Below are 27,455 nucleotides of genomic sequence, written 5' to 3'. Positions count from 1 at the left end.
AATAAATAAATAGGGCCCTATTAATTTTTTTTTTCTTCTCAAATTCTGTAGTATTTTTTCCAAATTGATTTAAATTTTTCTGGATTGTGTTTTTTCTGTTTAGAATTTTTCTAGACTCTATTTTAATGCTTACATTAGAAAATAGTAATCAAAAGCATGTCTAATTAATTAAAATCATGAAATAGCATGTTACTAGCATGTTGTTAGCATTATTCTAGCATGCTTAGCAAATTGCTAGCATGTTTTAGCATGATTAGCAAGTTGATAGCATGTTTTTAACATGATTAACATGTTATTAGCATGATTCTAGCATGATTAGTTAGTTGCTAGCATGATTCTAACATGATTACCAAGTTGCTAGCATGCTTTTAACATGATTAGCAAGTTGTTAGCATGTTTCCAGCATGATTAGCAAGTTGCTAGCCTGTTGCTAGCATGATTAACAAGTTCTTAGCATTTTCTAGCATGATTAACAAGTTACTAGCATGTTTCTAGCATGCTTAACAAGTTGTTAACATTTTCTGGCATGATTAGCATGTTGCTAGCATGTTTCTAGCATGATTAGCATGTTTATAACATGATTAGCAAGTTACTAGCATGTTTCTAGCATGATTAGCAAGTTGCTAGCATGTTGCAAGGATGATTAGCAAGTTACTAGCATTTTTCTAGCATGCTTAGCAAGTTGTCAGCATTTTCTGGCATGATTAACATGTTGCTAGCATGTTTCTAGCATGATTAGCATGTTTATAACATGATTAGCAAGTTACTAACATGTTTGTAGCATGACTAAGACGTTGCTAGCATGTTTCTAGCAAGATTACATGTTGTTATCAAGATTCTAGCATGATTAGCAAGTTCTTAGCATTTTCTAGCATGATTAGCATGTTTCTAGCACGATTAGCATGTTGTTGGCATGGTTTTAACATGATTAGTAAGTTGCTAGCATGCTTCTAACATGATTACCATGTTGTTAGCATGTTACTAGCATGATTAGCATGTTACTAGCATGTTGTTAGCATGATTCTTGCATGGTTATTAAGTTGCTAGCATGCTTCTAGCATAATTAGCATGTTTGTAACATGATTAACAAGTTAATAGCATGCTTAGCAAGTTGTTAGCATTTTGTAGCATAACTAGCATGTTGCTAGCATGATCAGCATGTTACTAGAATTTTTCTAGCATGATTATCAAGTTGCTAGCATGATTCTAACATGGTTACCAAGTTGCTGACATGATTAGCATGTTGCTAGCACAATTAGCATGTTGCTAGCATGTTGTTAGCATGATTCTAACATGATTACCAATTTGCTAATATGTTTTAGCATTATTAGCATGTCACTAGCGTTTTGTTAGCATGATTCTAACATGATTAGCACGTTGTTAGCTCCTAAATATTTGTTCATAGTCGCAGGCAGAACTTTTTGTACCATTTTTCAAAGTCGATTATCGCGAAACCTTTTTACTCTGGGTATATCGTAGCACTATCCTACACTATGAGAGTGAATGGGTGCTGATAGAATGTTTATGTATGTTTATGCTGTTTAAATATTCATGATGTGGGTGTGGCCAACCACAAGCCCCGCCCCCTCCACACTGACCTGCTGAAGCTGTTGTCTCAGTTTCAGTATTTCCGGTCCATTGAGTTCACTGAAGAGATCAGGGGTCAGAATTTCACTCTTCCTCAAACTGGACGACCTGAAGTCTCCGTTCAGTCGGCTCAAAACCGAACCCGTCGCGCCCTGAAGCAGATGCCCGTTGCATTTGCCACCGTCCTCGCTGCTGGGCGATGTGGCGGTCGTCGGGGTGGCGCTGCCACTAGGTGGCGCTGAGGTCAGGGCGATCAGATGAGCACAGCCTGAGCTGAACCCTCCGTCGCACACGGTTAGATGATGTGCTAATTCCTTCCTCAGGGTGTTCTTTTGTTCTCGCTCGCTTTTTAGAGAATCCAAAGCCTCTTCTAATTGGGTTTCAGAGATGTCCTTCAGGCGCAGCGCATCTTCTAATTGGCTGTTGAGCAGCGCTGTTTCCTCCTCTAGGACTTTGATTTCATGCTTTAAGCCTTCATACTCCACCTGAAAGAACACAGAGTCACCGTTTGCTTTGATTCTGGAAGTATCTGATAATATGTAACAAATGTGATGCATAAAAGTCTTGGTTTTACGCTTAGTTTTGAGGATATATTTTAACATTTAAAGTAATATAATTTCGTTTATTTATGTGACTTAATGGTCTGAAGTTATTAAAATATCAATTTAAAAATAAGTATAATATAAAAATAAAAAGTTTAAGTATTTATAAATAGGTTTATAATATATGTGACCCTGGACCACAAAACCAGTCATAAGGTTAAATTTTACAAAACTGAGATATATACATCATATGAAAGCTCAGTAAATAAGCTTTCTATTGATGTATAGTTTGTTAGGATAGGACAATATTTGGCCGAGATACATCTATTTGAAAATCAGGAATCTGAGGGGGCAAAAAAATCAAAATACTGAGAAAATCACCTTTAAAGTTGTCCAAATTAAGTTCTTAACAATGCATATTACTAATCAAAAATTACATTTTAATATATTTATAGTAGGAATTTTACAAAAAATCTTCATGGAACATGATCTTTACTTAATTTCCTAATGATTTTTGGCATAAAAGAAAAATCAATAATTTTGACCCATACAATGTATTTTTGGCTATTGCTACAAATATACCCCAGCGACTTAAGACTGGTTTTGTTTTTATGAGTAGAATATAATGTAAAATAAAAAATGTATTATGATATAATGTAAATGTCATATAATATTATACATATATAAGTTTATATTTATATAAAAATAAAAAACATACATAAACTGGTCAGAAGTTATTTATATAATGATTAAAGATGAATAATATAAGGTTATAATTATAAATGCATATAAAATGAATACAATTTATAGTAATTAACTGGTCAGAAGGTATTTATATATACATTTAAAAATAATCATCTAAAAATAAAAATGATCTAAGAAAAAATATATAATCTAATAAATATAAGTTTACACATTTAATTAAAACAAACAAAATAATTAATAATCAATTAGTTAAAATGTATTTATATATTAATTAAACATGCGGATAATATAATATAAGTTTATAAATGTATAAATGTTTATAAAATTTATAAAATTTATAGTAATAAATTGGTCAAAAGTTATATATATATATATAAATGACTATAATATAAAAAAATAAACAATATATAAATAAGTTTATAAATGTTTATAAAATAAATAACATTTCTAGTAATTAATTGGTCAGAAAATATCACTTTAAAAATAAGTATAAAATAATCTAAAAAAATACAAAAATGTATATAAATACTTATAAATGTACGTTTGTACATTTATATAAAATAAATAAAATATACAATAATAAATTGGTCAGGACATATTTATAAATCAATTAATTATACATATACATGTATAAATGTTTTTAAAATGAATAAAATTTATACATTATTATTAATTATTAGTCTGAATTTATTTATATATCAATGTAAAATGAAGTATAATATAATCTAAAAATAAAAAAGCTATAAATACTTAGAAATATAAGTTTCTTAATGTATATGAAAATAAAAAATATATATAGTATGATAATTATTACTGTAATTATAGTAAATAATTGGTCAAAAGTTATTTGAATATCAATTGAAACAAATATAAAATACATAAAAATGTTTATAAATTTAATAATAATACTTCATTTAACAATATGTAAAATATAATTTATTTCAGATGAATTGAGAATTAAGTTGTTAGAAATAGTACAATTTTGCCTGTATTTTTTACTGAATAAACATTGCATTGTATTGCATTGCATCATTGCATATGTGACCCTGGACCACAAAACCAGTCATAAGGTAAAATTTTACAAAACTGAGATATATACATCATATGAAAGCTCAATAAATAAGCTTTCTATTGATACATAGTTTGTTAGGATAGAACAATATTTGACCGAGATACATCTATTTGAAAATCAGGAATCTGAGGATGCAAAAAAATCTAAATGCTGAGAAAATCACCTTTAAAGTTCTCCGAATTAGGTTCTTAACAATGCATTTTACAAATCAATAATTACATTTTGATATATTTACAGTAGGAATTTTACAAAATATCTTCATGGAACATGATCTTTACTTAATTTCCTAATGATTTTTGGCATAAAAGAAAAATCTAAAATTTTGACCCATACAATGTATTTTTGGCTATTGCTACAAATATACCCCAGCGACTTAAGACTGGTTTTGTGGTCCAGGGTCACATATAATGAAAGCTATTCATTTAATATCAGCTAATTTTGTGTTTGATGACCACATTATCAACTTGCATTATAGCTTTTTTTGATCAGAAACCAGAAAGGCCACAGCAATGACATATTTCTGGCCCAGAACCTCCTTTTCTTTAGTAGAAATGTGTCTACCTGGTTCTGCTTGAGCGTAGAAACCAGTTTCTGCAGCGAGATGTTCTCCTCCTCCAGTTCGGTGTAGTCTTGCAGTAATCTGGCCTCTCTGAACTTGTACTCTCTGATCTCCTCTCTCATCCGGCTTCTCTGCAACTCCAACATCTCATTGCTCTGAGAGACACAGAGACCAAAGAGCAGAGCTGTCAAAACCTGTCACGGTTTTAAACCTATGATCAATTTATGGAGTTTCTGACCTCTCTCAGCTCCTGTAGGATGGTGCCGAGTCTCTCGTTCTCGGCCTCTGTGCAGGACGCGTGAGATCTGCTGCTCTTCAGCTCGGCCTGCTGCTCAAGTAGGCGACCCATATAGTACGCTTCCTTCGTGGCCGACTCCTGCAGCAGCGTCTCCTCGTTGGTCTCCCCGTCTTCAGCCACCTTCCTTTGGGTGGTGTACGCCTGGCTGAAGGCCTGAGGAACAGAGAGGAGAATTCATTAGAAATTAAGCGTTAGGTTCGTGCATAAAATGCATGCATGAAACACTTGAGATGCATCTTAAGCACAGTATATAGTATGTAATGCATCCCAAATTACAGTGCATTTAAAATAGTAAGCATTTACAAAGTATGAACTTTTTCCAGAAATCTTTGCATCTTCAGTTTTTTTTTTCAGTTGTGAAATAAAGTGCCAAGTTTTCAATCTAAAAGTGAAATATTATTTAATTTTAAGGCAATGAATTTAACTGGATGTCAACACTTACAAGAAAACACAAACAGTATCTGACAAAGCCACCTGTGATTTAGATTTGTAGAACTTTTAAATCAATAGTGAAGTACACACTGACTTTTAATGCATTGTAATTTGCAAATTTTACATTAGGTATGTGAATTGGAATGCGGATTTACATTTACATCAGTGCTTTAAAAATTTGTGAAACATTGCCTTCTGAGTTGCTACTAGAGGTATATAAGATGTCTGTATTTTTAGCATATAATTCAGGTAAACAAGGTCAAGTTCAAAATGTCCATACTTAAAAAGTGTATTAAACTTAGTAGTAGAAATATAGTAGTACCAATATATAATACATTTTATTTTAGAATTATTTATATAATATTATATTAATATTATTATTATCAGTTTTTATTTTAATTAAAATTTTAGTAATTTTGTAATGTGCTTTTGTTTCATTTTATTAGTTTTTTCCTTTAATTTAATATTACTTATGTTATTTATTTTTATTACTTGTTTATTTTATATATATATATATAATATTTTTAATTTTGTTTTTATTTATATATTTTCAGTTAAATTTTAGTAATTTTGTCATTTTTATTATTTTTTCCCTTAATATTATTTTTGAATTACTTTATTTATTTTTATTTAGTTGTAGTTTAATTTAACTGTGTTATTAATATTTAGAATTTTTTATTTCCAGTTTTCATGTTTTCATTTTAATTCCAGTTAAAGTTATTTAATAATTGAGTAATTTTGTTGTTTTATATATATATATATATATATATATATATATATATATATGTATATATGTTTTTTTCCCTTTAATTTTTATTTCAGTTGTAGTTATTGTTATTTTAATACTCCAAGGTAAAATAAACTAAAATGTGAAATGTTACCTTGGCAAATATTTGCAATAAAAAAAGTTCTTTATATTTCATTTAATTTTAATTAATGCTTATTTTATTTCAAGTAACAAAAATACTTGTTTTTAATTTTAGTTTCAATTTTATATCAATTAGCTCTAATAACTAATTGTATTAGTACTATTACAGTCTTATAATTTAATTTGAGTAATTTTGTGATTTGGTTTTGTCATTTTTATTATTATTTTTCCCTTAAATATTATTTTTTGTATTATTTATTTGTATTATTATTTTTTGTATTATTTACAGTTTTCATTTTAATTTCTTAATTTTATTTAATAATTTAGAATTTAGTCATTTTGTTGTTGTTTTTTATTGTCACTTTTAGCAGACAAGTATATATATATATATATATATATATATATATATATATATATATATATATATATATATATATTTTTTTTTTTTTTTTTTTTTTTTTTTTTTTTTACAATAATCCAAGTTAAATTAAATTTTTAACAATCCAAGTTAATAAGAAATGTTGCCTTAGCAAATATTTACAATTTTTTTAATTAATGTTTATATTATTTCAAGTAACAAAAATATTTGTTTTTATTTTTATTTTTATTTTTAGTATTAATTAGCTCTAATAGCTCAAATTACTTTATTGTATTATTTCAATTAACAACAATGTTTTTAATAGCATGATAACCTGGATGTTATATCTGAAAACAAACAAACAAATCACTTTCGAAGATAAAAATGTAAACAGATGTAAACGGCTGGAGTCATCGATTCGGTAACCTAATAATATGAGGTGAAGTTCAGGTAACATTGTCCATAATCCAGAAGTCGTGAGAGGAATAATGACAGCGGCGATCGCACATAAGACACTGAGAAAATCAATGCAGCGCTCAAACCGAGAGAAGCAGAAGCTCATAGTGTGAAAAATCAATTAGGAGGTGTAGAGGAGCTCAACGCTGCAGGTATGAGGGATGACAGGACAAATAACAGACTTATAGAGCAGTGCATCATGGGACACAACTGATAACAGCGTTCAATAGGAGGCAGAATGACCGTAGTTTTGGCTGAATGTCCATTTTACTGTGTGAAAGAGCGTCACAGTCAGTCGGCGTAATGGAGAGAGAGTGTTGCATGTGTTATTATGCGCTCAGAGGGAAGCAAGTTCTCCCTGCATGGATGGAAAGCGATGGAGCCTGGAGAACAGACGCCACTGGGGTTTTCCATTAGCTGGAAATTTAATCAAAATCTCCCTCATGGTTGGTCAGTCCTGCTGTGCTGGGAAAACTCGGTGGTTTTTACACTCGGATGAGATCAGAGTTGTGGTTGAACTCTTGGAGTATTTAGTGGACTCACTATTACTATTGCTTAAATCATTTGAACAAACATCTAACTCTAGATAATAAACTCTGAGAGCAAATTTTCCTTTGAGGGACTCTGTGATTTTACAGAGGTGATGAGTTCTGGGGCCGGATTCACGAAACATTCTTAAGAAGAATTTTCTTCTTATTTTTTAAAATAAGAAAAAAGTTAAGAATATTCTGTATTCCCCCAAAAATCAACTTAAGAATATTCTTATCTTTTCACTTAAGATTGTTCTTAAGACAAAACTTAAGAAAATTCAAATTCTTGAAAAGAATCTTCTTAAGAACCATCGTAAATAACTTCTTAAAGTTAGGATAGCCCAAGACTTGTCTTAAATCCCAAATAGTTAGAATTGTTTAATTAATTAATTGGGTTATTTCAAATTAACTGTTATATTTAAGCATTGCAACACTACTAGCTACATATAATGTATATTAGGACTATTAATAGAGATGAGCACGAATTTGCTGAAGTGACAGCGATGACTGATAATGTAAGCAATGATCTTTCATGATTAGCCTAAAAAATGACCGTGAATTTAACGGTAAAAAACTGTAAAAATGCTACGGTAAAAACCTGTGATATGGTTAACGGTAAGTTCCCCTCCTATATACGGTGAAAAACTGTGTTGGACATTGCATGTAATTTTACGGCAGTATACCGTTTTTTGAAGTGAAAAAGAACGTAAAATTTACAGTGAATAACCGTAAACTGACATTCCCAGAATTCCCTGTGTTTCATTTTTTTTATTTGATGTTTTTTTTTGTGGAAATAACTTTTTCTTAGATTTTTCTTGGCAGTTTTGTACATTAGGGTTATATGTTACATATGTGACCCTGGACCACAAAACCAGTCTTAAGTCGCTGGGGTATATTTGTAGCAATAGCCAAAAATACATTGCATGGGTCAAAATTTTTGATTTTTCTTTTATGCCAAAAATCATTAAGAAATTAAGTAAAGTTCATGTTCCATGAAGATTTTTTGTAAAATTCCTACTGCAAACATATCAAAATGTAATTTTTGATTTGTAATATGCATTGTTAAGAACCTAATTTGGACAACTTTAAAGGTGATTTTCTCAGACTTTTTGATTTTTTTGCATCCTCAGATTTCTGATTTCAAATAGATGTATCTCAGTCAAATATTGTCCTATCCTAACGAACCATACATCAATAGAAAGCTTATTTATTGAGCTTTCATATGATGTATAAACCTCAGTTTTGTCAAATTTAACCTTATGACTGGTTTTGTGGTCCAGGGTCACATATAATGCTGTTAAATTAATGTTTTTTGCATTAAATCAGTTTTATGTGTGTTACCATGATGGTGTTTAGTGTTTGTGTGAATGACACTGTGCACCTTCTATATATTTAAGTTATTATTTAAAACCTCCTTGCGATGGGCTTTGGTTGATCATGTGATGTTGTCATCACCACCTGCTTTAGGTGGTTATCAGTGTATTGCAAAGGTACAAAACAGATTTCAGTACTTCAAAAGGTTGGTACATCACCATTATATCAGTTAAAAAAAAATCTGAAATTACGGTATTTACTTGTATATTTAAAGGAAAACCGTAAAATGCAAAACATTGCTACCGTATTTTTTACAGTAAAACTCTGGTAACCACAGCTGCCAGGGTTTTCCCGTAAATTTTACGGCTTTTTTTTTTTTGCAGTGTATGTATGACCCTACTTTTTGCCGAGATCAAAACTTAGTAGCAACTTTACAAAATCGAGTCAGATAGGGAGATTTGATTAAACATTTTTTATTTTACTTGACCTATAAATACGACATAATCTTTGCTCAAATTAGCTCAAATGTGCAGGACGCGTTTGCTGTAGCAGCACACATACATACCTTAAGCGTTCATTCAGACGAGGAAACAAAACAACACAAAAGTGAATAAAACGGACCGCCAAAGCTTAAAAGTAACGGTTCAAAAACACGGCGCATTAAAAAACATGAAGCCGAGCGACAGTCAAGTGACGAAAATGTGCCTGCTTATGATTATTAGGACAATCTGCAAAAACCGCAAAAAAGACGTTTGAGTGTTTCTAAATGCGTCTTCAGCCATGTATTCACTCAGATAGATGTATCATTTTTTTTTTATTAAGAAAAAAAATAAGATGTTCTTAAGAACATATTTGAGAACTTCTTAAGATTTTTTCAAGAATTGCACTTCTTAGAATTTATCTTAAGAAATTTCTTGATTTATTTCTTAAGAAGATATTCGTGAATCCGGCCCCAGGACATGGAAAGGATGTCAAGTTATTAAAAATAATCTTGGTTAAAACTAGCTTATCATAATGAAGTTATAAAAACGTTGAACATATTATCAAATCAGGAACACTTTATAATAAGGTGTTACTTAATATTGCATTAGCTAACATTAATTACCAATGAGTAATATAATTGTTATCTTTTTGTACTTAATTTATTAATGTTTAATTAGAACAATAAATTAAATCATAAATATATTGTATATTGTTTCTTCGTGTTAGTTCATTAATTAATTTTAAAAGATCCGAGTATTAACTAAAACTAACACCATAAAAAATGTAATTTGAAAAAACCTGAAATAAAATAAATATTAACTAGAATAAAATAATAAAATAAAATATCTCATTTTCATTGAAGTCTAAGCACTAAAATAACTACAATTAAATAAACAAACTAAATGAATGAATTAGTAAATGAATAAATAAATACATGTAAATATAATACATATAATAGCATATATACATATAGATACATATATTATATACACATATAATACATATAAATAAAATAACTGAAACAAATAATAAATAAATAAAAATAAATGAATGAATAAGAAAATAAACTAAAATTAAACTAAAACTAAATAAATAAAAAACAACTAAAACTAAATCAATCAATCAATCAATTAATAAAATAACTAAAAATAAATAAGAAAATTAAACTGACTAAACTATAAAAAACTAATAAAAAATCAGCTAAGTACTAAAGTACTAAAATAACTAAAACTAAACAAAATAAATGAACAAAAATTAAATTAAAACTAAATAAACTAATAAACATGTAAAAAAAAGAAATATTTCAGCTATCTGATTTTTATTTAAGTTGAAGTACTAAAATAACAAAGTAAATAAATAAATGAAAAACTAAACTAAAACTAAATAAATAAATAAGTTAATTAATCAATAAATAAAAATAACTAAAAACGAAAAAAAAAAAATGAAAATTAAACAGACAAAATTTTTAATTAAAAAACGAATATATATATATATATATATATATATATATATATTTAAGTTGAAGTACTAAAATAACAAACTAAATAAATGAAAATTAAACTAAAACTAAATAAACACAAAAATAAATATAAATAACTAAAACTAAATAAATAAACACAAATTAAATTAAAAATAAGTAAACGAATGCATAAATAAATAAAAATAAATAAACGATAACTAAAACTAAGTGAATAAATACATAAATAAATAAAAATAAATAAACACAAATTAAACTAAAACTAAGTAAATGAATACATAAATAAATAAACAAAAATTAAACTAAAACTAAGTAAATAAATACATAAATAAAAAATAACAATAAATAAACAAATATTAAACTGTCTAAAACTTTAATTAAAAAAGAGTTATATTTACAATATTATAAAATGTATAAACAAATAAATAAAAAAAATAAAATGTTGAAAATTACCTTAACTAAGATTAGTAAAGTGTTGTTCGTTATAAGTTCGTGTTAACTAATGTAGCTAACTAATGTTAACAAATGAATCTTTTTTGTAGTGTTACCAGAAAATCATTAATTTAGTGAAATTAGTGAGCCATTGAACTTGGAGCAGTTACTAATCATCTAGTAAATGTCTTGAACTGCACAGAGGTGATATTAAATGCTATGCAGCAGGGAATTATGGCAAGGCTCACCATCTGTGATTACAAGGACACCGAAGACAAAATATAGATTATGCTGAGCAGGCATTTCTGTGACATGCCTCAAGATGTGCTCAGGTGTCTCGTGAGACTATATTTGAGTTACATGGTGTGACTCTTCCCAAATGTGATATAATCAGTGACGCACTGGGCCTTTATCACAGGACTCTTATCACACTTTATTTATTAACTTGATTAAGACCTTGTTATGTGGAATAAGCACAAATTAAGATAGATGGTTGTTGATCATGGCGGCGATTTTATCATGGCATTAAATCATGGCAGCGGGTCAGGGTTGAAAGGTTGAACGTTTTGGCTGGTCCGAGACCAGAAAAAAAGAAGAAGCAATTGTTAGATAATAGCATGCATTACATCACAGCCATTGTGTCTAATCAAGCACAACATTGTGTTCTTTTTTCATTAGAAAATTATTGTTCTTCTGCCAGCAACAGTTTGTGGATAAAATAGTTTTGAGATCCATCTTTTCACACTGAGGACAACTGAGGGCCTCATATGCAACTATTACAGAGGGATCAAACGCTCACTGATGCTTCAGAAGGAAACAATGCATTAAGAGCTGGGGGGTGAAAACTTTTGAACAGAATGAAGATGTGTGCATTTTTCTTATTTTGCCTAAATATCGTATTTGTGTTCATTTGTTTCCCTTCAGAAGCTAGAGAAGATATCCCATGTTTCTCAGAAGACAAAATAAGTGAACTTTACCCTGATCTTCAAATTCCAAAAGTTTTCACCCCCTGGCTTTTAATGCATTTTGTTGTCTTCTAAAGCATCAGTGAGTGTTTGAACCTTGTGTAATAGTTGCATATGAGTCGCTCAGTTGTCCTCAGTGTGAAAAGATGGATCGCAAAATCATACAGTCATTGTTGGAAAGGGTTCAAATACACAAAAATGCTGGAAAACCAAAGAATTTGTGGGACTTGAAGGATTTTTCTTAAGAACAGCAGGCAGTTTAACTGTTCAGGACAAACAAGGGACTCGTGAACAACTATCACTGAACAAAAAAACACAGCTGTGGATCATTTAGAGAACAACATGGTATTAAGAATCAAGTGTATGTAAACTTTTTTTATAAATATAGCTATTATTTTCTCTTGTGGACTATATATGTAAACATATTTTATGTGAAATATCTTATTCAGGTCAGTACTAAATAAAAAATAACGTGCATTTTGTATGATCCCTCTTATTTTGGTCAAAAAATAAACATTTTGCAGATTCTGAAAGGGGGGATGTAAACTTTTGAACTCAACTGTACACAGCCCTAATTGAAATAAAGATAACATAAACATAAATCTTACATGGAAAACTTAACTTAAAAAACAAGTGCTGTAATTATTAAAACTAAAAAATAAATGAAAGCAACAGCAAAAAAAAAACTAAAGGCAAACACAAATGTTGATCCTGGACCAAAAAAACAGTCATAAGGGTCATGTTTTTTAAAATTGAGATTTATACATATTATGAAAGCTGAATAGGATTGTTAGGATTGGACTGAGATACAACTATTTGAAAATCTGGAATCTGAGGGTTCAAAAAAATCTAAATATTGAGAAAATCGTCTTTAAAGTTGTCCAAATTAAGTTCTTAGCAATGCATATTACTAATTAAAAATTAACTTTTGATATATTTACAGTAGGAAATGTACATATATATATATACACTACCAGTCGAAAGTTTTAGAACAGTAAGATTTAATCCAAATTTTGATCCAAAATACAGCAAGATATTTTGAAATATTTTTATTATTTAAAATAACTGCTGTCTAATTAAATATATTTTAAAATGCAATTTATTCTTTTGATTTCAAAGCTGATTTTTAGCATCATTACTCCAGTTACACGATCCTTCATAAATCATATTAATATTCTGATTTGAAAAAATACTCAAAAAACATTATTATTATTATTATGTTGAAAAAAGCTGAGTATAATTTTTTCAGGTTTCTTTGATGAATAGAAAGTTCAGAAGAGCAGCATTTATCAGAAATAGAAATCGTTTGTAACATTATAAATGTCTTTGTCATCCCGTTTGATCAATTTAAAGCATCCCTGTTAAATAAAAGTATTAATTTCTATAATTTCTTTCACATAAAAAAATGTGAAAGAATAAGAATAAATGCTGATCTTTGGATCCTTCTATTCATCAAAGAATCCTGAAAAAAAAAATCACTCAACTGTTTTAAATATTTATAATAATAAAAAATGTTTCTTGAACAGCAAATCAATATATTCGAATGATTTCTGAAGGATCATGTGACTGGAGTAATGATGCTAAAAATGTAGCTTTGATCATATTCAAAAACATAAAACATATTCAAATAGAAAACAGTTCTTTTAGATAGTAAAAGTTTAATTCAAAATTTTAAATTCACAATTCAAATTTGAATTCAATTTCAAAAATTTGATTCAAAATTTTAAATTCACAATTCAAATTTGAATTCAGTTTCAAAAATTGTATTCAAAATTTTAAATTCACAATTCAAATTTGAATTCAATTTCAAAAATTTGATTCAAAATTTTAAATTCACAATTCAAATTTGAATTCAATTTCAAAAATTTGATTCAAAATTTTAAATTCACAATTCAAATTTGAATTCAATTTCAAACATTTTATTCAAAATGTTTAATTCACAATTCAAATTTGAATTCAATTTCAAAAATTTGATTCAAAATTTTAAATTCACAATTCAAATTTGAATTCAATTTCAAAAATTTGATTCAAAATTTTAAATTCACAATTCAAATTTGAATTCAATTTCAAAAATTTGATTCAAAATTTTAAATTCACAATTCAAATTTGAATTCAATTTCAAAAATTTGATTCAAAAATTTAAATTCACAATTCAAATTTGAATTCAATTTCAAAAATTTGATGCAAAATTTTAAATTCAAAATTCAAATTTGAATTCAATTTCAAAAATTTGATTCAAAATTTTAAATTCAAAATTCAAATTTGAATTCAATTTCAAAAAATGTATTCAAAATTGTACTGTTTACTTTACTTTGGGTCGTTTAAATGCAGCTTTGGTGAGCAGAAGAGACTTTAAAAAACATTTAAAAAATCTTAATGTTCTAAAACTACTAGTTTTTTTTAATTAATATGATGTCAGCATATTCCCTCTAATCTTTGTGTCGTTTTTGTGACATTTCCAGACATTCCAAAAGAATGTTTCAAGTGAACTTTGACAAATCTATCTGACTGACTGCATAAGAACCAAAAACACACACAAAAACACAAACACAGACAGACTGTGAAAATCACCCAGGAGATTCTCTTTCTTCACAAAGACAAAGCTGAACCACAGCAGTGCTCTCTCCCTCCCCATCTATCTCTCTGTCTGTGTCAGTGTGTTTTTTCAGATGTCTGCTGGCGCTGTGAGAGGCAGGCGGTAAGCTGAGCCTTATAATTTTCTGGAGAGAGCTCCACACAGACACACGGATCGATACGGAGGCCCGTGGGCCGCAGTGAACCTTTATATGTGTCCCGCTCTGCAGCAGCCCAGCTCCAAAGCAGCTCAAAGTCAGTTTATTTCTGTACAGGAATCAGATCAGATGGTGCTGCAACAAGAACATGAGGAGATACGTGTCTGTTAGATGAATGTCGTACAGTGTTTGTGAGAGACTGAGCTGGTGAAAACAACACCTCCGTGTCTGACATGGTGTTTTTGTGTTGCATAATATAAAATAATCATTATTAATCAGCTACTGACAGCTTTGCCCTTGCTTGAGTTTGTGAAAGTGCGCTTGAGAGTTATATATGCTGTACATATTTCTGGTATTTATATATTGAATTTCTGTATATGATCAACAACGGTTAACATATCATATCTGAATCACGTAGAGCCAATAAAATAAGCAGTTATGCATTACAAAAACATTATGAGTTAGGCTATAATTCATCTCAAAAGGTAAATATATAAACAAATAACACCAAATATATGGATGCAAAAAGTAAAGCATATTTTATACAGTATGCTTTTCATGAAGCGTAATATTTTTTTTAATTATAAGAAATATATTAAATTAATAATAAACATGCATAATTGAAATATATTGTTTATTTCTTTTTGCACTGTATTGCAGTAATGCCACTGTTGAGCATAAAGAGAATATAAAAAATTTAAAAAATGATGTCAAATATAAATCTTGCAAAAAAAGGACCTAATTTTTTTTTTTTGTAATTAAAAAAAAAAATGTATTTTCATTATTAATCCCAAAATAAAAAAAAAATGAAATTAATCACATTTTGATAAAAGAAAATGAAGCATTTTTCATACAGTTTGTTTTAATGAAGCATATTTAACAAGTATAAAAAAACTAATTAATAAATATCTATTTTATACATTATATTCTAATATAAAAATATAGCTATATTATTTAAATATATTGTTTTGTTGTTGTTGTTGTTGTTTTTTACATTGCATCGTAGCAATGACATATTCGAAAATAAAGATAATTTACAAAACAAATTAAATGTAAAATGACTTTAAATGAAGAGTTTAAATGTGATTAATTCTCATTAAAATATTGTCAGATTTAAATCTTGCACAAAAAAACAGGCTTCATTTTCTTTATGCAAATTAATTTACCTTTTTTTCATAATGTATCCCAAAATCAAAAGAAAAATAAGACTAAATAATTGCATTTTGATGAAAGAAAATGAAGCATATTTTCATACAGTATTTAAAGAAGCATAAGCATATTCAACAATATTTAAAAAAAAATCTTATCTTAAAATTCTATGCATTATATTCTAATATAAAATATAGCTATATTATTTAAATTAATATAAATTGTTTATATATTTCTATATTAATTCTCATGAAAATAATGTCAAATTTAAATCTTGCAAAACAAAAGGACCTAAAATAAGCTTCATTTTCTTCATGCAAATTAATTTAGCTTTTATTTTCATAATTGATCCCAAAATCAAAATAAAAAACAAGGCTAAATTAATTATATTAATTATAGCATATTTAACAAATATAAAATTAAATTAAAAATAAAATTAACAAATATATAAAATTCTATACATTATATTCTAATATGAAATATAGCTATATTATTTAAATTTTGTGGTTTTTTATATTTTTTATACAAAAAAAAACCTTAATGGAACTAAAACAGGTTTCATTTTATGCAACTTTATCCAAATTAATTTAGCTTTTTTTCATGATTTATCCCAAAATCAAAAGAATACTTTCATACAATGTGTTTTTTATAAAGAATTTTATTTTTACTTTTTTTTTTTTATTATTATTTTTTATTTTTTTTTTACATTGCATTATAGTAATGACATCTTTAAAAAAAAAATAAAGAGAATTTACAAAACAAATTAAATCCAAAATGACTGCATGCATCTAAAATGTGCTCATGGAAATAATGTCAAATTTAAATCTTGCAAAGAATTTTTTTTATATAAATCTTTATGCAAATAAATATCATAATATTTCATGGTTAAATCAGACCTGACTATTTTTTAACCAAGCCAAGTGCATGACATTACCGATCACGTGACTTATGCAGCGAATGTTTCTCTGTGTGTATTATACAACCTGACGTTCACGTGTCTCCCCCTAAGTGCCTGGATCTGTCCCATCCATAATTCACAACTCAACGTCTCCACGCTCCAGCCTGAGCACTTCAGGAACTCGGCATGAACTCAGAATACATCCGTCACTGGATTATTTCAAAAGATAAAGCACAGCTCTTTGTTTTAAAGGTCACAACGTGCCTTTTGTCTTCATTCTCCACACTCTATCTATTGTTTCATCACTTCAAACCTACATATCCATCATGGTCTGCCCAGGTTATTTTGGATGCATATTCTGAAATCTCATGCTGAACCACACATGCTGCTCTGCAGACTTATGCTTTTAGCTCTGAACGGCTGCAACTAAAGCACCTCTGCATTTTTCATTACCAGCCACACATGATGCATCGCCGGAAACACCAACACCAGTCAGAAATGAGTGATTTTCTCATTTGGAAAGCACTTTGGCATGATCTTGATGTATATTACCACCAATCAGCAATTAGAAAATGCAGTCCAAACATCTCATTAACAGCTAATAAGTAAACATTTTACAGTTAATGTGTGAATGGATCTAATAATAAGCCATTACGGCAATCAAATTAATACTCTTCCAAAAGCACAGAAATGCACAAGAAGATATTTTTGCACAATATACACTGCAAAAAAGCTTTTCTTACTTAGATTTTTTTGTCTTGTTTCCAGCCCAAATATCTAAAAATTCTTAAATCAAGATGGATTTTTTAGACAAGTAAAAAATATTTTCTTGTTTTCAGAAAAAACAAGTCAAAATTAAGTGAGTTTTTGCTTGAAACAAGCAAAATAATCCGCCAATGGGGTAAGAAAAATAATCTTATTTTCTGTTTGAAATAAGTTTTTTTGCTTGGAAATAAATAATAAATAGTTCTTTATAAAATCTAATTAATCTTTATAAATGAATTAGACATGCTTTTGATTATTAAAATTTAATGAAACTATTAAAATTGAATGCAGAAAATTAATAGAAAATAGATTCACAGAATTTGATCAAAATAAAACTGAATATGAGAAACGTATTTTATAGGGCCTTTAAATGTAATTTTTTTTTGTGATTTTTTAAGAAATTGCTGTTAAATCATGTATATTTCATCATTTCAATTAATTAGCCATGGTTTTTGATTAATATTTTTTAAAGTAACCATTAAAATAGAGTCTAGAAAAATGTAAAATGGAAAAAACGGAATGCAAAAAAATTCTAATGAATTTAGAAAAAATATATAATAATAAAACAGAATTTTTAATTTTTGTTAAACTTTTAAGAAGTTGCTGTTAAATCGTGTATGTTTTAATGATTTCAATTAATTAGACATGCTTTTCTAGAGTAGAAAAATTCTAAATGGAATGCAGACAAATTCTAATGAATTTATGGGAGTAAATCAAATTTACTCCCATTTTTTATTTGTGTTAAACTTTTAAGAAACTGCTGTTAAATCGTGAATGTTTCATGATTTCAATTAATTAAATTACTATTTTTTAATGTAACCATTAAAAAATTGTCTAGAAAAATTTGAATTTGAAAAAACGGAATGCAAAAAAAATCTAATGAATTTAGAAAAAATAAAATTTGAGAATAAATAACATTTCATAGAGCCCTATTTATTTAATTTGTGTCTTTGTTTTATTGTATCTGTCCTTTAGTTTGTTCCTTGCATCTGTTTTTTTAAATTATAAATAACAAAACTTCTGCTTCTGCTTCTTCAACTTTTTCTTCGAGTTTGTTTTTTTTTCAACTTTTTCTGAGACTTCTGCTTCTTATAATTCTTATATTCTTTTGTTATTATAAATAACAAAAATTGACTATATCATGATATAATTTGTTTAATTAATTAAAAATAATTTTGAAATAAAGCTACTATATCAATTGGATTTGTCCTTTTAGCTCTTACCAAAGTTGCAAAAATCTCTACATATCTGGCATGTGATTTTTTATTATTGCATTATATCTTTAAAGGGAGATTAAATGTTTTTTTTTAAATAGACAAAATAACTATAACCTCCATTTGGATCATCTATTATTCATTTACGTTTTGTTTTTGTCATAGTATCAGTTCAGTATTGAGATATTTTAGTCAGGTATCAGTCAAAATTTTGGTATCGTGACAACACTGCAGGAGGATTACAGAAAAACAATATTTCTCAAAAAAAGATCTAGATTTGCTGAAAAAACTCCTTTTTCCCAGTAGAATAAGGCACAGCCTCAAATATCCAGGCGTTATTGTTCTGAGACAGATTCAATCCTCAAAGCCTTCAGAAGACTCTCAGTCAGAGTTAAAAACACTCTCGCTGAGTTTTGGCTGTATATCAGAGACGTAACACCAGACAAAATGACATCTGAGTGAGTTTAGCTTGTATTTGTGATATTAAAGGAACAACTGTTGACGTTAAGCTTTGATTGGCAGCTTACAAGCCACAACAGACACTGATATATTCTGCCAATATTGCAAATGGAGGTAAACCGGCATCGGCCAATGAACTGTCAGCTTTTCTGGTTCATTATGAAAGACTGTGGGAAACGTGATTGGGAGACTCGCTCTGAATGATTCATGCGCTCAGTGGAATCCAAGTAAACAACGATAAAGTAGCTTTTGAATGAACTCCATGCTCACTATGAAGGGAAATGCTTCAATTGTGCACTAACAGGGGTATGAATGGCTGTTTGTAATGGGAATTCTTGGGAGGGTCACATGCGCCTCCTGGAAGCTTCTGAGCTCATGTTTGCCAAGGAAACGCAAAGGACTCTGGAAAACATGAAAAAAATATTTTGGCAATAAAAAAAAAAACTTTTAAATAAGCCTTTTATGCTCACCAAGGCTGCATTTATTTGATTAAAATTACAGAAAAAAAATTTAATATTATGAAATATTATTACAATTTCAAATGTGTTGCAATTTATCTTAATATACTTTAAGATATAATTTATTTCTGTGATACAAAGCTGAATTTTCAGCATGATTACTGATTTATTATTAATATTATCAACAGTTGTGTTGAAAAGGTATTCATTAATTAAAAAACAATAAAATAAATACTGACAGCAAACTTTGGAACGGTAGTGTATATTGTAAGAAAAGATTGCAAAAGACTTATATAAGTAAAACAGGTTTAAAAACATTTTAAGCAGCACAATTGTTTTCAACATTGAAAATTATAATAATAAATCAGCATATTAGAATGATTTCTGAAGGATCATGTGACACTGAAGACTGTAGTAGAGACTGAAGAAAATTCTGATTTGCATCACAGAAATAAATTACATTTTAAATTATATTAAAATAGAAAACCATTATTTTAAATTGCAATAATATTTCACAATATAACTGTTTTTCTGTATTTTATATCATATAAATGCAGCCTTAATGAGCATTTTCCCATTTTCATATTATCATATCATATTATTGCTCTTTTCCAGTTTCAGGTTATAATAGCAGCTAATCTTAGCAGGCCGGTGGGGAGTTTTAAATGTCAGAAATAGACATTTATGAATAATATATCAGCAGATGCCTTCTTCATCTGATATGTCTCAGATTACCATTACTATTGTATAGAGCCTGAAATACAGAAAATTACCAATAAAATGCATATTACAAGAAATGATATCAGTATTATTTTATTATGATGATACAAAATCAAACCACGCACATATTTTTTAAAGCATTGCAAAAAGACTTACACTACCTTCTAAGAAACCTTCATTTAGTGTGTTTGTAAAATATATACTGGAGCTCAAAAGTTTAAGATCAGTAAGATTTGTTATGTTTTTTAAAGATGCTCATCAAGGCTGCATTTATTTGATTAAAAATACAAAGAAAACTGTAAAATTGTGAAATATTATTTTGATTTAAAAGAACCATTTTCTATGTGAATATATTTTAAAATGTAATTTATTCCTGTGATATAAAGCTACATTTTCAGAATCATTACTCCTTCAAATATTGTATTCTATTCATATTTATACTTTCTATTATTTTCTGTCATCCCTGTTCTATTTTGTTCTACTCTATTCACTAATAACCATATTTGGACAATATTCTATTTTATTTTAATATATTCTATTCATATCTATACTTTCTATTATTTATGTAAAAAATATTCTATTCTATTTATATTTATACTTTCTATTATTTTTTGTCATCCCTCTTCTATTTTGTTCTACTCTATTCAATAACAACCATAGTTTTGATCATATCAATTGTATTCTATTCATATCTATCCTTTTTATTATTTTGTCATCCATGTTCTATTTTGTTCTACTCTATTTAATAATAACCATATTTTTGACCATATTCTATTCTATTCATATTTATACTTTCTATTATTTTTTGTCATCCCTCTTCTATTTTGTTCTACTCTATTCAATAACAACCATAGTTTTGATCATATCAATTGTATTCTATTCATATCTATCCTTTTTATTATTTTGTCATCCATGTTCTATTTTGTTCTACTCTATTTAATAATAACCATATTTTTGACCATATTCTATTCTATTCTATTCGTATCTATACTTTCTATTATTTTTTGTCATCCCTCTTCTATTTTGTTCTACTCTATTTAATACTAACCATAGTTTTGATCATATCTATTGTATTCTATTCATATCTATCCCTTTTATTATTTTCTGTCATCCCTGTTTAATTTTGTTCTACTCTATTCAATAACCATATTTTTGACCATATTCTATTCTATTCTATTCTATTCTATTCTATTCTATTCTATTCATATTTATACTTTCTATTATTTTCTGTCATCCCTGTTCTATTTTGTTCTACTCTATTCAATAATAGTCATATTTTGACCATATTCTATTCTATTCTATTCTATTCATATTCTATTATATTCACATCTATACTTTCTATTATTTTCTGTCATCCCTGTTCTATTTTGTTCTACTCTATTCAATAATAGCCATATTTTGACAATATTCTATTCTATTCATATTCTTTTCATATTCTATTCTATTCTATTCATATTTATACTTTCTATTATTTTCTGTCATCCCTGTTCTATTTTGTTCTACTCTATTCTATAATAACCCTATGTTTTACTATATTCTATTCATATTCTTTTCATATTCTATTCTATTCTATTCTATTCATATTTATACTTTCTATTATTTTCTGTCATCCCTGTTCTATTTTGTTCTACTCTATTCAATAATAGCCATATTTTAACAATATTCTATTCTATTCATATTCTATTCATATTCTATTCTATTCTATTCTATTCATATTATATTATATTCACATCTATACTTTCTATTATTTTCTGTCATCCCTGTTCTATTTTGTTCTACTCTATTCAATAATAACCATATTTTGACAATATTCTATTCTATTCTATTCTATTCGTATCTATACTTTCTATTGTTTTATTATTCTTATTTTCTGTATGTCATTTCTGTTCAAAGCCTGGAATTCTCATTTTCAATCATATAGTCTCATTTTCATCTAGATCAAGATTATAACATGATTCTTTAAAACATAATCATAAATCAAGCCAGATGTATCACTGTAAATCAATTGTTTCGCTTTGGATTTTTGAGGGGTTTCAAAGACATTCTTTGTACTCAAGTGCAGATGAAGGACCCCTGAATCAGGTGTGTTTCTATGTGACTGTCAATCTTATTATCCGTGAGCGTGTTAGCTGGCAGCCGTCGCCCTGTGCTAACCTTCAGCACAGTCCACTGCAGTCAGCAAGAGTACACCGGCTCTACTAATGAAGCTATGAATAAACTCAGGCTGTGGGACTATAGACGAGCATGCAATGAAACATCATTTACTCTGCAAGTCTTCAGCGAATAATGCTAACATGCTGCCAAACTATTGCTTGCTCAGATCTTTTGAAATAGCTGCTAAAGAGAAAAGTAGACAATTAGAACAAAATAATGTTGCAAACAAATGAGCTTGAGTTCATGCGGCAACATCAGGCACAAAACAACATTTATCATTCAGGGCAGGGCACAGACGCCATTGAAGATGGAGGATTGCATTTTCCGTATGATGTTTCTTGTTGTACAAGGCCATCAAAACTAAATCTCTGGCACTGGCTGCTTTATTTCTGCTGTTACACTCTCTAGTACAGCACAAATGCTGTTTCAGGAGCACGGTCTTAAAATCTTAAGATGGATTTGGCAAGCAGTGGGTTATTGCATATGCTACTGTTTCAAAACTTGAAATATTTATATTTGTATATTAACAGGAAATTATACTTGCTTTGCTTTTGTTTGTTTATTTAGCTTATTTATTAATTACTAGTAGTGATTATTTTACTAGTTATATTAGAGGGGGAAAATATCACACTTTTTTACTTTATTCTACTATAATCAGTTCTATTCTATTTTGCGTTCGATTATTTTCTATTCTCTTTTCTATTATTTTCAGGATGGCATCTCTGTTTATTGTACTCTGTTCAATATTAACATAACCAGATTTTTTTGTTTAAATATTCTGTTCTATTGTTTTCTATTCTTTTCAATAACATTACACAACATATATGTTGACAATATTCCATCCAACATTTAACATAACACATACTTTGCAAGTCTAATTTTATTCTACTCTATTCAATAATAACATAACCATTCTATTCTATTTTATTCTATTCTATTCTATTCTATTTGTATCTATACTTTATATTATTTTCTGTATGTCATCCCTGTTCTATTTTGTTCTACTCCGTTCTATAATAACCATATTTTTGACAATATTCTATTCTATTCATATCGATACGTTCTATTATTTCTGTCACCCCTGTTCTATTTTGTTCAACTCCATTCTAAAATAACCATATTTCTGACAATATTCTATTCTATTCTATATCTATACTTTCTTTTATTTTCTGTATGTCATCTCTGTTCTATTTTTTCCTACTCTATTCAATAACAACCATGTTTTTGAATATATTCTTTTCTATTTGCATCTATATTTTCTGTATGTCATCCCTTTTCTATAAAATAATACCATAACCAGATTTTAAAAAAAATATATATATTATATTCTACTGTTTTCTGTTATTTTCAATAACATGACACAAAATAAAATAACAAATGTGTTGTCAATATTCTATTCCAAACATAACATGAATTGAACAGTATTTTTGCCAATATTCTATTCTATTGTTTTCTATTCTTTATGGAATGTTCTATTCCATAACACAACACGAAATGACATCTTTTCAGCAATATTCTATTCTATTGTTTTCTATTATTATTCATAACATAACAGCATGACATGACCAGATTTATGGCAACTACTGTGTTGTTCTCAGTTGTTTTCTACCTAATTGAGTTCTGTTCTTTCGCATAATACAACAATAGACCTATTGTCTCAAAAGGAGCGTCAGAGATTATAAGAGGAGAATGACCTGTACCTCCTGCAGTTGCTCCAGCTCCTGTCTGAGGGTCTCCTGCTCGGCCTCGAGTTCCGCATACTGCTGTTTGAGGGTCTGGTTCTCCTCCAGCACCGCCAGCCCGCACTCCGCCGCCCGGACCTTCTCCCGGTTCGCCTCCGCGAGTTCGCGGGTCAGCCGCTCCACCTCCGCCCGGTAATGATCCACCGACTCCCCGCATCCTCCTCCACCTCCCCCAGCAGCCATCGGCCCGGCCTGTCCCCTCCACTGCGCTGGATGGACGGATAGATGAACGGATGGATGGAGGCACCTGCACCTTACCCGAACCTCCAATACAAAGTCAATGATCCAGACATATTATCAACGAAAGACGAATCAATTCAAGTCCCAAGTCATTCCGAGCAAAGATTCATGGGTCCTCGCTTTCTCTCTTTCTTTCTTTCTTCCTCTTCTTTTTCTGCTTGATCATGGGTGTTGGGACGCCATCATCACTAGGATGGAGAAAAGTGGCCCAACTCACTTCGGCTCTCCTCCCGCTGTGACGTCAGCGCATCTTGCTGCAGCCCTGAGCTCATGAATATGAATCGAGTCGCGTCGACGTTGCTTAGTAACCTTCCGGGAGCGCCCAGTCACGTTACGTAATTAATATTCATAAGCTGCGCTTCTGCTGGGCGCAGCGGAGAACGTCACATTACGTCATTAATATTCATGAGTTCAGCCTTTGCCGAAGGATTGTTTATTTATTTGCATTTTATTCATTATTTCTGACTTAAGGCGAGACACTGCAGGTGAAGAGGGTAAAAAATTAACTAATATGACCTTACTTACCCAGTTGATTGATTACATTGATAATTGCAAACATTTTTTTGTATTGCAAGTTTTCTAAAATGTTACGTTTAAATATGCAAATGAGGCATTGTTTAATGAAATATGCGCTAATCTGCATACATTTCTAGTACAAAAATCTAAACACTGAAAGTCAGTTTCAAAATTCTTAATTTTTTTGACATATTAGAGTCAAAAGTTATTACAGAGGGGATTTTGGGTCTCATTTTGTCACTCCATAATTCAGAAAAAAGAGGGGAAACACTATATTTGACCATTTTTTGAAGAATAAAATGTTGTATAAAATCAAGCAAATTATATATGAACAAATCCCTCTGTAAAAACCTTCAGAATATAGACTGGAATAAACATGTCAAGTTAGGTGTGTGTAAGTGTTACTGAAGTGGAGATTTATGGCTCAGTGTAGGAGAAAAAACTAATTTTGATAAATCAGCCTTTAAAAATATGCATTGTAATTGAAATCTATTGACACAAATAGACAAAGTGCTATAAAAGAAACACTTAACAGGGTCTGTTGGATGTTTTCTTTCCATTAGCCTAAAAAAAACACTTTATGAAAAACCAAAAAGCTCAAAATCTCAAATTTGACAGGTGCATTTTTTTTCCTCCAGACCTGCAGTCTCCCCTTAATTTGTCATTATAACTATGATGCGTTTTAAAGAATTAGGTTATACAATTATAATCAACAATAGGTCATTCGGTTTGATTGTAAACAATACATATTTCAATCTGTTTGAAGAGCAACTCGCCACAAGAGGGCAGAAGCATACTGAATATTCATAATATGTTGCAATACAAGACTGCACTGCATATTAAGTATATTATATGCATTCACGTATATGCTTGTCTATTTAAGTCTACTTACATCACTGTTCACCAGAGCGTTTTTAGCTATACAGAAATCCATGATCCAACTTTTGCGTATGAGTCAGCAAATATTGATTAATCCCCATATATTGACCAATTAAAAACCGGATTTTCTGCCATAGTCAGAAGGGCTGATAAAATCGAGATAGGAAGACTTCACTTCATTGCTTAGAGGTTGTAAACACAGATAAACACGAAGGTGAAAAGTTGAACATCTTCAAGAGTAATAATGTCAAGGTAAGGCCACAGCAGTAAAGCAAACATGAGTGTGTGAAGGTGCAGAGAAACATATTTTAAACGCGCCACAACACCAAGCACATGAATCAATATTTATAGGGCCATTATTGGGACTGTTTTTCCCTGTTGTTAACATCATTCCCTGCGTCCCTACTGCGTCCTTAAAGTATGTACTCTTTTGGTGAAGAAAAAGTAGAAGATTTAATTTAATTTAACATCCTACCATATTTGGAGAGAACATAGCTCGTTGATCTGCCATTTGTGGGTGTTTCATATTTTCCGCATTTAATGATGCGTTTAAAAGTTAACGACCTAACGTGTGTTTATAAAAGTTCACATTGCTGTTGCAGATTAAATATAACACAGATAAGATAAAATAAATATTTTTACCAGGTTAAATGTTGATTATTAGTAACTTTAACAACTCCTTTTTCTAAACATCTCTGCCTAACCTCTGGTCGCGCACATCCGCCATGCTTGTAGTTTTTTAACGCGTTTTAATCGTGTTTGTAGTTCTGGACCGAATCCTTTGCCAAAGCGCAATGGATTGTGGGCAATATTAGCCATTAGAGTGTGCACGGATCCACACTTCAAAATCGACCTGAAATAGTAGACCGTCCGGGCATACTATGCTTTGGGACACATTTATTGTAATCTCACACATTATTTAGGATAGATTGTATGAACATTGGGACGCAGGTCTTGCGAACGTCCGCCATTTTGAAAAGCGATGTCCGGTTCACAAATGAATCATTCTTTCGAGTCGAATCTTTCAATGATTGTTTTGAAATCTCAGATAATATTTCACAAATGTTACATAAGAAACTAAAACAGAAAATCGTTGTATTGAAAATCATATATTAAACAGATTTATAGTTTGCAAAATAGTTTTTGATGTTTTATTGTCATTTTAAAATCGTTCAAACATAGGCCTTTTTCCATTCCATTTGACATTCTGAATATAATACCAAGCAATTATAGTAATTAAATCAAGTATAAATTCTAGATTTGATCCACCATCCAATAAGAAACCTTGAGCATCATCTTTTGCAAACCAAATTTTAAATTGTAGTAATTTTTCAATTCTTAATAAAAGTACTTTAGGTGATTCTCAAAATAAAATACTAACATTGGATAAATGTTTTTAAAAGATAGTTTGATCCGGTTCAAAGAACCCGTACGAATGATTAGATGACTCG

The 27,455-nt window shown here is 29.3% G+C and overlaps 1 protein-coding gene across 2 annotated transcripts in view; it reads right to left on the bottom strand.

The window, feature by feature from the left end:
* LOC141333512 (protein bicaudal D homolog 1-like) overlaps positions 1–24,818 on the bottom strand; it is a 44,211-nt gene extending 19,393 nt beyond the window's left edge. For both annotated transcript variants that reach the window (XM_073838539.1, XM_073838538.1), the window contains exons 1-4: positions 24,328–24,818; positions 4,704–4,916; positions 4,468–4,620; positions 1,599–2,072 (exon numbers count right to left, since the gene is read on the bottom strand). In XM_073838539.1, coding sequence (XP_073694640.1) covers positions 1,599–2,072; positions 4,468–4,620; positions 4,704–4,916; positions 24,328–24,552 — 1,065 coding nt within the window. In that variant the 5' untranslated portion in view covers positions 24,553–24,818. The remainder of the gene's footprint in view (positions 1–1,598; positions 2,073–4,467; positions 4,621–4,703; positions 4,917–24,327) is intronic.
* Positions 24,819–27,455: the final 2,637 nt, after the last annotated feature.

Source organism: Garra rufa, chromosome 4 (assembly GCF_049309525.1).
Source record: "Garra rufa chromosome 4, GarRuf1.0, whole genome shotgun sequence".
NCBI classification, from domain to species: domain Eukaryota; kingdom Metazoa; phylum Chordata; class Actinopteri; order Cypriniformes; family Cyprinidae; genus Garra; species Garra rufa.
Note: the sequence above shows the minus strand (reverse complement) of the source record. Positions and strands in the feature narration are given on the sequence as shown.